The following is a 12,857-nucleotide window of genomic DNA, read 5'->3' as shown; positions in this document are numbered from 1 at the left end:
TATCCTTTAAAATATCAGCAATAGGGGCTTCCCTGGTGGCACAGTGTTTAAGAATCCTCCTGCCAAGGCACGGGGCAGGGGTTTGAGCTCTGGTCTGGGAAGATCCCACATGCCGCGGAGCTACAAAGCCAGTGTGCCACAACTGCTGAGCCCGTGTGCCACAACCACTGAGCCTGTGCTCTAGAGCCCGTGACCCACAACTACTGAAGCCCGTGACCCACAACAACTGAAGCCCATGGGCCTAGAGCCCCTGCTCCACAACAAGATACCGCAATGAGAACCCCATGCACCGCAATGAAGAGTAGCCCTACCAGGGAAACCCCACCATATACTTTTTGATATTAAAATCAATATAATATTTTATTCTTTGGGACTCAAGCAATCTGAGTCCTCAGCTTAACCAGTGGGTGATCTTAGGTATATCCCTACTCTGCATGGTGCTTCTTTTCTTCATCTTTAATTTAAAATTCTTTATGATAATCTTTACTGTTTAAGACTTATTCCATTATCTAATAACTTTTTTTAGAGTATTAAAATACTGGCTAGCCAAGTACAGAGGGTAATGCAATTCTAGTACTTCACAAATACAAAAAAGTATTTGCCCTTTTTCTCTTCCCTTAAGCAGAACTTCTTGGCAGCAGATTAAACAAAAGGATGGTTCCAACTTAAGCTATCTCATTCAATTTCTTCTATACTTAATGTTCCTTTTTTCATAATGCCATGTATAGCCTACTATCAAAAGAACTACTAAACATTCACTATAATTGAAATAGTAGAAAGCATGCAAAAAAGGAAATATGAAAAACCTAGTATACCCTAAGAGACAACATTCAATTCCAGATGTAACTACACAGAAAACTTAGAGTCTGTGTGGTTACATCAGTACTACATCAGTCCCAGTATTTTTGTCATGTCTATGTATATGATTATGCATAGAACACTGCCTCATTTAGGGTGAAGAATCTCTTAGAATATACTAAAATCATTCAGATAAAAAGGCAATATTCAATTGTAGGTCATAACTCATGTAATATATTAACATCTCTCAGCTTCTAAAAAGACTGTTTTCCAAAGGTTTCACTGTTGGGTAGAGATCAAAGTGCCATTTTATAAATAGTTTACTCATTTGTCAATTGATAATACCTCCTTAGCAGGGTTGTTCTGAGAAAAAAAGGGGAGACTATACATGAAATTGCTGGAGTTAAAAAGAACTACAACAGCTAGGTTATACTGTAAGTAAAATTAAAACTCTAAATTCAACTCAATGTAATTTATGGTACATGAAACTGAAAATTCTATTACTTTCTATTATAAGATACACATAAAAGTACACAAAATGTATACTTTCAGCTAAAAGAATAATAATTTTTATTGGACCCTGATATATACCCCACTCATCTTAAGAAATGGAACATTACTAATACCTTGGTGGCTCCATGGGCTTGTTCCTCTCATATTTCTCTTAACCCACTCCACAATATCCTAAATTTTGTTATACTCACTTCTTTGCTTTTACTTCTAGCATTGACATATTCAGATGTATCCCTAAAGTAACTAACTAGCTAGTTATCTATCTATTTATCCATCCATCCATCCATCTCTATCCATCCATTCATCTTCCATCCACATTTTGAACTTTATATATACAGAAATGCTATATGTACTTGTCCTTCAACTTCTGCAGTATCTGTCTCAGAGTAATTTCTTGACATTATCTAATTTTTCATATAATCCATAAGATTAAAAGAATTAAAGGAAATTAAAGCAGAGAAAATGAGGTACAGTGAAGCTAGCAACTTGCCACCTTGTATAGGAAGACAATGAGCAAATCTCTCTACAGTAATTCTGAAAGTAAAGCAGACCCATGACTGTCTTAGAACTTTATAGCACATTCATTTTAGCTGCAATTAAAATAAACATTTCTCTATTGTTAAGAGTACAATTAATATTTTTAAATTCACTTTACATAGCTGGTATTTTTTGCTTTCGTATTAAAGGGGCAATTATATTAAAGTGTAGTAATGATGTAAAAGCCCTCAACAATATTCCAATATAGTCCTTAATTGGAAAACAAGAACAAATTAAATAAAGAATATCAAGAGCCAATTTGTTTTTCTCTTAGGGGACAGACTATTAGAAAAGAGATAGCCATATTATGGAATATTCTAATTAAAGAAGATGGCTCCTTGAATAGGTAATTAGTCTAACACTAATAAATCCAAAGATATCATTCACCTGAGTAAGTGGTGGAAGAATCTCCTTGCATATTTGCCGATTTGGTCTCTGTATTCCAATATAGTTGTATCCAGGAGTGGTCTTGTTGGAGCATAGAAGGTTCCAAGGCTTGCCTCAAGCTGTGCTGTGGAATTCAAACATAGCAGCACTAAAACAAGTGAAACTCCTTCAATTACAACAGAATACTCATGTTTGCAGTCAGTCAGGTTTTGCAAACTTGGATGAAATGTGAGCTTGTTGCAGGAAAGATGAAATTAAAATATGACAGCTGATACAAAAACAAACCTGTGTATAAACTTTCACTTGAAGCAAAGCTGACAATGACTCTGAGCAACAAAAAGCTGTCAAAACTGAAGAAATCCATAATGAATCAACCTCTCACCACAAATGGGTAATTAAAACAGTGACTCATCAGAGTAACACAGTTTGAACTAGTATTTCCAGTAAAATCAACTCACATTGTACTCAACATTTACTCTCTTTAGCTGAAAGGAACAAACTAGCCTTTCTGCATTAGGCATTGAAATCAGTATTAGAAATGTTTAAAAAATAATACAAATAAAAATATCCTGATTGGAGTAATAATATCTCTCTTTTACAACTTTAGAGAAAGACTGAAATTCCCTATACCTTCCTTAAATCCTGTCCTAAACAACAAGATTGTTGGTTTTGTCCAAGTGTGAAAGTTAACACCCCTGGGAGGTATGTTAATCTGCTTTGGTCAACTGACACCCTCCTAGGAAGGAAGGATTGGAGAGCAGGTTTTAATAAGCCAAAGGGCTAGTGATTGGGAGAAAAAAGCACATTTTGCCTAATTTACACTTTTACCAAGACATGCCAGTGGGGTTGTGTTTCCTCCAAGAAATACCTGGAAAATATGTAATTACCATAATGGTGAGAGTTGTATGAGAATACAGTTCACAGTAAGACTTCACTGATTTTTATGCTACTAGCACTAGGTTGAACGAACAATTCCTTATTTAGCAAAACTCTTTAGTTTTAAGCATATTTGGGTTTGAAAGTATTACATACCTCATCAGAGTAATTGCTATGGACTTGGCTAAGCTGTTAGTTATTTCTTTTTTTAATCTTAAATCTAGACAGTAAAGTAAGATGAACTTTAGTGGTATTTTCTTTCAAAGCAGCAGTCAATTTAGATTAAAATTGAATACAGCAATGCTATTGTGAAAGCAAGCCAGATTCTCTTGCCATTGCTTGTTTTCTTGACAGCATGTTCCATCTGAAATGTCTGAGCCTACATGGAATACTCATAGCTCCCAGCACAGTTATAGATTCATTAGATAGCCCAGCTTGATGTTTAAAGAAGAAATGAAGATCTCAAAGACAACCACAGCACAGCTACAAATAAAAGAGCTCACTGGGTTCCACTAATAAGAGGAAAACAAATTACTATGTCAAATTTGTTAGATTCACATAGAATAAATCTCAATAGAGAAGAATTGTAAATGTTTTAGAAATGTGTTTTGCAGTTACTTGGGGGAAAATGCATATACCTACTTAAAATGTACATATTCTGATAACCCAGCATCATGCAACCATTTTATTTTAATAGCCTAGTATATCATACAAGCTTTTTATTTCCCTATCCACCCAATATGGTTCCTTGATAATATGCTTTATTAAGGCGGGAATTGATAATACCCATTTGTGAATTCCCTAATAATCTTTCTTGCTACACAGGGATCTTACAACACAAATTCACTAAGGTGCTAGCAATTTCTCAGTGTCCTGAGTAAGAGTCAATATTTTATCTTCTTCACATTTCTTCAACTGTAAATTTAGAGTATCTTGCATGGATTATGTGTACCATAACAGGCTTTCTTTAGGGACCCTGCTACTTTTTTTTTCCTCTGCTATCTACCCAACCTGAAGAGTGTACCAATAAATAATTACTTGAGATAACTCTGCAGGTAGAAATATTACAGTAATCCTAGAACCCTAAAATTTTGAAGTTATAATCTTCTTTTTATTTTTCACTAATATTCATTGAGTACCTACTGTGGGCCAAGCACTGTGCTATGCATTTTCTCATTGCAGAAGTATTGGAATCTCTGTAGATGTGTTGGACTACCTCCAAAAAGCACATTCAATTAACATTAAATAAATATTTATTGTGGGCCTCTTATGAATTGGGGCCGTCTCATGATGCAGACTTCTTGAAAGAACATGTTCTTGCTGATTATTCTTCTCTAAAATTAGTAAAATGAAGGTTATGTACAGAATACTATCTAAACAATTTGTTTACTTTGGAAACGTAATAAAATGGAATAAGAAAATCTATAAACATGGAAAGAAAATAGTGGGGAACAAAAGCTCTCCAGTAAAGGCCTTTTGACATGTTCCCTGTTTTCCTTACCTTGTAAATCACATACAGAAAGTTTCTCATTGGCCACTATTTCCCACTGTTAATATCAATGCTTATTACAAACATTTGAAATAAAGACATGAATGCAAGAATGTTTAGATGCATTTTACATTAAGCAAATAAATTACTCATAATAAAAATAACATATACTGGATAACTGGCAAATATAAAAATTGATTTCATTATTGTATGTGGCACATATAATTTTTTCTTTTTTCTTTTTCTTTTTTTGGTTAACAGTGCCTTGTCTCTCTCTGACAATAAACATCTGAGATCCTATGGGCAAAATAATTTATTAAGAGAAGGTTGCGAAATCCAAGCACGCAGAAGGGAGAGGGGTATCAGAACTCTAAGTTAGAATGAAAACAAGAAGAAACAGCCTGGGCTGCAATTCTCTCTCTCTCTCTCACACACACACACACACACAAAATTAGTGGTAAGGTCTACTGTCTGGGCAAAGAACTTGCGATGTGAAAGAAGAATACTGATGTCTAAAGTAAAGGAGAAATAAGGACTTTGTTTAGGGCCCTTTGTCTTCCAAACCCTAGAGAGTACATGAAATTTCTCATCAAAGTTTGAAATCTGAGCATACTCTACACATGAACTTAGTCTGAAATATAGTGACTTCATTGTGAGTTCCAACATAGGTATATACAGGAAAGTTATTATGTTGACAAATACTATACAGTAAGTACCATATGGAAGTAATTATTTGATATCTCATTTGGTCACTTTAATAGGGCATTAACATTTTTGTCTTCTAATCTCCAGTAACATGACTTCAAAACATCCTCAAAAAATAACTGACAATAAAATGTACTTCATGTATATACAAAACCCATTTATGAAATATATTTTAAGTCTGACCTTCTCTCTCTGGAGTGAGCTTTTGTCTAAGAAGATGGTTTACGATGGCAGTCATGCTAATAAAGCACTGGTATCCCAGAGTGTCCCAGTTCATACTACTCAGGATGTTTATTGCCTCATAGATCTCATCACAGTGAATGTACTGGAAGATGATGTCTACCAGGCCCAGCTGTCCTTGTGTGAAGATACCTGTCACAAAAAAATATAAAATCAAGTGAATCTTTTAAAAATAAGAAGTAGGACTTCCCTGGTGGTCCAGTGGCTAGGACTCCATACTCCCAATGCAGGGGGGCCAGGTTCAGTCCCTGGTCAGGGAACTAGATCCCACATGCTGCAACTAAAGACCCCACGTCGCAACTAAAGATCCCGCATGCCACAACTAGGGACTCTGTGTGCCACAACTAAAGATCCCACATGCTGCAACTAAAGATCCCAGATGCCACAACTTAAGATTCTGCATGCCGCAATGAAGATCCCACAAGCGGCAGCTAACACCCGGTGCAGCCAAATAGATAAATAAGTAAATAAATAAAAATAAAAAGTAGAACAACAAAAAAAGATTTAACTTTTCTACAAAGGAAAAAAACAGTGATCATTTCTTTCATAAAGTGCTAGCAATTTGGGATTTGGGGGGGCCAAGAGTAATATGGCACTGTGGTTAAATCTTTAAATACCAACTACCAACTCCATCTAGCTTATGCTTACCATTCAGCACATATTAACTAATTTATAATCAAACTGTTCAGACTAAAAATGAAAAAACATGAGAACTTTTAGGTAAATCACAATAGCTAATTTAATTTTTTCCATCTGTCATTTAGGACTCTGTTGTATATATTTAGAGATAATTTTGATGTAACACAATTCTTGTTGACCAGCTTAATTAGTTCTAAGTTGCATCTGGTCTTCAGCCCCATGTACTTGGGGGTCAAAAAGTACAAATATCGGGCTTCCCTTGTGGCGGAGTGGTTGAGGGCCTGCCTGCAGATGCAGGGGACACGGGTTCGTGCCCTGGTCCGGGAGGATCCCACGTGCCACAGTGCGGCTAGGCCCGTGAGCCATGGCCACTGGGCCTGCGCGTCCAGAGCCTGTGCTCCACAGAGGGAGAGGTCACAACAGTGAGAGGCCCACATACCGCAAAAAAAAAAAAAAAAAAAGTACAAATATCTGTGACAAATATAATGTGACTATATAAACATTTTTAGGACTGTTTTTATTAATGGGTGCTCTAAATTGATAGCTTCTTCACAGATACCACATACCAATTTATTTTAAATTGGCATTGAGATTATTCTCTTCTATTATTAGTAAGAAATTATCAGGATTAATCTTGTTATTGATCCACTTTCACAACTAAGATCTACTATAAAATATCTTAGAACAACATAAACACATTTGCTTACCCTTTTAAAATGAAAGAAAATCCACTTCTAAGCTTAGAGAAGCAAGAGCACAAAACAAAGGGGGGTGGACTCTGTTCTAGTTTTATCTTATTATCTTTTAAATATGGCTGATCTCATTTGAAACTAATAATTTCTGTGAAATTAAGTGAAATAAGTATTAGTGCTTTTAAGGAGTTTGGTTTTATTTTTAATCTTTAAAAAGTAGCTATCTGTAAAATCTTTTTCCTTCCACAAATGTTTACTGATTTGAGTGAAACTACAGAAACTTCTCAGTACAAATAATCATAAAGCTAAATGAGAAAACATGTGAAATTATTTGGAATCTGTGAAGTATATAAAATAAAAACAGGGAAACAAAGATAAAAAATTGCAAACTTTGCTTCTGAAATTATGCAAGCTAGAGACAACAGTAGGGCTTTAAAAATGCTTAGAGATAAAAATGAATTAGCTTAGAATTCTATAATTTTATAACAAAGCATTGAAAATTCGTGAAGAAAAAACATTCTTAATAACAGAGCTCTAAAACAATAAAGCAAAAACTATCAAACTAAAAGGAAAGTGAAATCTACATTTATCCTTGGAGATTTCAGCATTTCTCTCTGATTAGTTGAAAAAAATGTATAAACAGAAAATCTGTAAATATAGAAAACACTTGAAAAACATCAGTAAATTTGACCTAATTGACATTTATACAACACTTCACCCAACAATGGCAGAATACACATTCTTTTTAAGTGCACCTATAACACCAACCAAGATGGAGCATATTCTAGGAGATAAAACAAGCCTCAATAAATTTAAATGCTTTGAAAGTATACAGAATAGGTTCCCAGAACAATAGAACTAAATTAGATATCAAAACAAAGATATCTGGATGATTTTTACTGTCTAAGGATGTATACACCAAGATTTTCAAGGGAGAAAATATTCCCCTTATATCCTCAGTGTGCTGGTAAATCTAAGTGATGTAAATACTCCCACCATGGCTGATTTCAAGCACTAATGTGATGTCATGGAACAAGTGATGCACCACTGCACACTGTTATGTAATATTTCTACCATACAGATAAAATAAGTGTAAATAACCTCAAGGGTATAGATAATAGCAAAATGTAGTAAAATAACTAGGAAGTGGGAAAAATATATATCTGGAAAATCTTTAAATATTTAGAAATTAATCAACACTGTTCTAAATAACCTATGGGTCAAAGAAGAAAACACAAATTAGAAAATATTTTGAAATGAATAAAAATAAAAATATAACATCAAAATTTGTGAGCTGTAGCTGTGGTTATAGTATTACTTAGAGGGAAATTACCAGCATTAAATATTCAATTACAAAAGAAAAAGGGTCTGAAATCAACAATCCAAGCTTCCACATTAAGAACCTAGAGAAAGAAGAGCAAATTAGACCTAAAATAAAATAGGAGATAATAAAAAAATGAAAATAAATAATAGAGAAAGTCAATGAACACAAAAGCTGGTTCTTTGAAACAATTTGTAAAATTGACCAACTTCTGCCAAATTGAGAAAAAAAGAAGATACATTTATCAATATTAAGAATAATCATAGCACTACACACATTAAAAAATAAGTGAAAAATATGCTAACTTTACAGAAATACATGTAGCTTAAATGAAATAGATTCCTTGAAAGATACAAATTATCAAAGCTCATTCAAGAAGAAATGAACAGACAACCTGAATGATCCTGTATTATTTAAATTTGAAGTTTAAAAACCTTTACACACACACACACACACACACACACACACACACACACACACACACACACACACACAACCAGATACCTTCACTGGTGAATTCTCTCAAACAATAAGAAATAATATCACCTCTACACAACTCAAAATATAAGAGGAGGGAATATTTCCTAATTCACTTAATGATATCAGCATTACACTGATACCAAAAATGACAAAACATTACAGGAAAAGAAAAAGAAAATTGCAAACCAGTTATCTCCCATAACAGATACAAAAATCCTTTAAAAAATATTAGCAAATCCAGCAACATATTGAAAAGATAATACATCATGAACAAGAGAGATTTATCCCACAAATGCAAGGTTGCTGAAACATCTGAAAACTGATCAACATAATTCACTATATGCAGAAAAAACATATAATCATTTCAATCCATGCAGAAAAGCAGTTGAAAAAATTGAACATCCACTCACGCTAATATATATCAGCAGACTAGGAATGGAAGGGGACTTCCTCAACCTTGATAACATCATACATACGGTGAAAGATTAAATGCTATCCACCTAAGATTGGAAACAAAGCAAGGATATCTTCCCTTGCCACTTCTATTTAATATTGTACTGTCCTAGCTAGTAAAATAGGGAAGAAAACAAAATAAAAGGCATACATGTTGGATAAGAATATATAAAACTTGTTTTTACCTGAAGTTGTCATAGTCATCCATGTAGAAAATCCTAAATAATCTACAATAAACAGTTACTACAAGAAATGAGTTTACCAGGGTTGCAGGATACATGGTCAATATTTTAAATTTTTATTTTTATATAACCCCAATGAACAATTACAAGTTGTAATTAAAAATACTAATTATGATAGCATCCAAAAACATGAACAAACTATGTACAAAATCTTTACACTTTAAACTATAAAACACTGCTGAGAGAAATTAAAGAAGACCTGAATAAATAGAGATGTTGTGTTCATAAATTGGGAGACTCAATATTGTTAAATTGTCATTCCATCCCATATTGATCTATAGATTCAATGTAATCTCCATCAAAATCTCACCAGGTGTTTTTGTAGAAATTGACAAGTCAGTTTTAAAACTTACACAGAAATTCAAAACATCTAGAGTAGCCAAAACAATTTTGAAAAGAGGAACAGAGACTCCCCTGGTGGTCCAGTGGTTGAGACTTCACCTTCTAGTGCAGGGGGTGTGGGTTCAATCCCTGGTCGGGGAGCTAAGATCCCACATGCCTCGCGGCCAAAAAACCAAAACATAAAACAGAAGCAATATTGTAACAAATGCAATAAAGACTTTAAAAATGGTCCACATCAAAAAAAAAAAAAAAAAGGAACAAAGTTAGAGGACTAATAGTCCTGGCTTCAAGACTTACTGTAAAGCCACAGTAATTAAGACAGTGTAGTACTCATTAAAGTATATACATATAGATCAGTGGATGAGAACAGAGTCTTTTCATAGATACACACACACATATGATCAAGGGAATTCAATGGAGGAAGGATAGTCTTTCCAACAGTTGCTGCCAGAACAATTGAATATTCATATTAAAAAATTAATTTCAACTCAGACCTCACACCATACACAAAAAATTACTTGTATCAGACAATAAACCTAATTGTAAGAGCTAAAACCATAAAATTTCTAGAAGAAAAAAACGTTCGACAAAAATTTCTTTGATAGCACATTAAAAGCATAAGCCATAAAATTAAAAAATCCAAGAATTGGCTTTCATCAAAACTAAAACTTCTGCTACCTAAAAAACTGTTAAGAAAATGAAAAGATAAATTACAGGATGGAAGAAAATATTCACAATACTAGCATCCTACAAAGGACTTTTGTTCAGAATATATAAAAACTCTTACAACTCAATAATAAATAAACAATCCAATTAAACTTGGGCAAAAGATGTGAAGATATTCTTCATCAGAGAAGATACATGGCAAATAAGCACATAAAAGATGCCCAGCTCCAAAGGCTTCTCAGGGAAATGCCAACTAAAACCACTATACACCTATTACAATGGTTAAAATTAAAAAGACCATTAATGCCAAGTTTTGGTGATGATGTGGAATAACTGGTACTCCAAAATAGTTTCTTCTTAAGTTAATTGTAAACTTAGCACATGGCCCAGCCATTCTACTCCTAGGTTTTTCCCAAGAGAAATTAAAATAGATGTCATACATCTATTTTACATACATTTGTACATAGTTTGTACATAGTTTGTGGACACAAAGACTAGTACAAGAAAGTACATAGCATTTTCAATGATATTTGCTTAAATTTGGAAACAACCCAAATGTCCATCCACATGTGAAAAGATACACAAATTGTGACTTATCTATATAATAGAATACTACTCAGTAATGTAAGTGAAAATTTACAGATATACATACGTATAAGTGAAAATTTACAGATATACATATAAAATTTACAGATATACATACACTATGTATACATACATCCCAGTAGAATACTACTGAGTAATGTAAGTGAAAATTTACAGATATACATGGAAGAGTCTCAGACTCTTCCATACTTACTGAGTGAAAGTAGTAAGACACAAAAGAGGACCTATTTTTTGAGTATATTTCTATGAAATTCTAGAAAAAGCAGATCTAATCTGTAATAACAGACAGCAGATCAATGCACTTTAGCTTTGAGGGAGGCAGGGATTGACTGCAAAGGGGCTGAGAGAATTTTGAGGGTGAGGGAAATGTTTTACATCTTGATTGTGGTGGTAATCATGAGGATATACATATTTGCCAAAAGTCATTGACCTATGCATTTTTAAAACAGGTACAATTAATTTTATGTAAATTATACCTCAATAAACTTGATTTAAAAATACATCATCACTCTAGAAAGCAGAATGCTGTCTGGAACAGCAATCCATCTAAAATGATATAAGATCTAGTTTTAAGATGACTAGGCATCTAATAAAGTATTTGACATATCCGTCCAGCAATAAATTACCACCAATTACCACCTGGGTAAAGTAAAATTTAAATAACTCATTAAACATAACTCTTTTAAAGAACACATACTTCTTACAAAAGTTCTATGAGAAAAATCAGACTACTTGTTTTTTAGATAGAGTGACAAACACACACATGCACACACATTGCCTGTGATTTTCAAAATCCTATGAGAGGGAAGAAGTTAGCTTTAATTATTTGTTTAATATCATCATTTGAACTTTTAACCTTTTCCTAACTTTGTAGGTGTTATGAAGCACTGTGGGAGCACTCTAGGTAGATGGAATACTCAACACCACTATGGAAAGGAGGAGTGAGAGAGCACATGCTGTGATTGGGGAGCTACTAGGGAAGGACAGCTGGGGAGATGAAGCCAGAGACGCAGACAGGCTTATTAACCACTGAAGGATTTCAGGCTGTAGAATCCATGACCAAATCTGCACTCTGGTGGCAGTTCAGGGGATTAATTGAGCGGTGGGTTGGGAAGATTGGAAGACAGATTACAGATAGAGGGCCACTGCTTGATCATGGTAAAATAGCGAAGATCTAGATTAAGGTAATGACAGCAAGAATGAATAGAAGGAGACGTTTTTGACAGTATGTATTTAGAAAGGCAGAATTGATGGGATTTAGTAGTTGATTGGATATGGCATCAGGGGTGAGGGAGGATTCTAGGATAACTTCTGACTTGGGATTCTGTCTGTCTAAATAACTGTACCATTCCTCAAATTGGAGAATATAGGAGGAGAAGTAGGGAAAAAGATTATGACTTCATATCTGCACATAATAAATCTGTATACCTGTGTACATTCAGGGGGAGGTATCCAGCAAGCCAGGTTAATATGTGGATGTGGAGTGAGGAGTGGTCTGGGCTGAAGTCAGAGATAGGATACCAAAATCAAAAATAAACTCTCAATCTGTATAAAATGGGAGGAGAGCTAAAAATGGAACCCCAGAGAGCCTCAATATTTTCATGAGGAGGCAGAAGAAGAGCATAAAAAAGTGACGAAAAGTTGCATCTGGAGTCATAGACGCAAATATGATGAGAGTTCTGATGGTGAAAGTGTTCAGCAACCATCAAATGCTGAAAAATCATCAAGTAACATAAGAGAAATATGTGTATCAAGTAGGACGTCACTAGTGACCTTTCCAAGAGCAGTTCCAGGAGAACATTGAAGAAAAGAGTCAGAAGGCAGTGCTGTAAGGGGTGAATAGGAGGCGAAGAGCAGAGAAATTCAGTGTT

General features: G+C 34.3%; 1 protein-coding gene across 10 annotated transcripts in view; it reads right to left on the bottom strand.

Moving 5' to 3' along the window:
- The window catches only part of WDPCP (WD repeat containing planar cell polarity effector), a 437,730-nt gene that overhangs the window by 262,733 nt on the left and 162,140 nt on the right, over positions 1–12,857 (bottom strand). For all 10 annotated transcript variants that reach the window (XM_067007522.1, XM_067007524.1, XM_067007520.1 and 7 more), the window contains 2 exons: positions 5,489–5,677; positions 2,236–2,359 (listed from right to left, as the gene is read on the bottom strand). In XM_067007522.1, the coding sequence (XP_066863623.1) occupies positions 2,236–2,359; positions 5,489–5,677 (313 nt within the window). The remainder of the gene's footprint in view (positions 1–2,235; positions 2,360–5,488; positions 5,678–12,857) is intronic.

Source organism: Kogia breviceps, chromosome 11 (assembly GCF_026419965.1).
Source record: "Kogia breviceps isolate mKogBre1 chromosome 11, mKogBre1 haplotype 1, whole genome shotgun sequence".
NCBI lineage: Eukaryota > Metazoa > Chordata > Mammalia > Artiodactyla > Physeteridae > Kogia > Kogia breviceps.
This window is presented reverse-complemented; position numbering and strand designations above follow the sequence as displayed.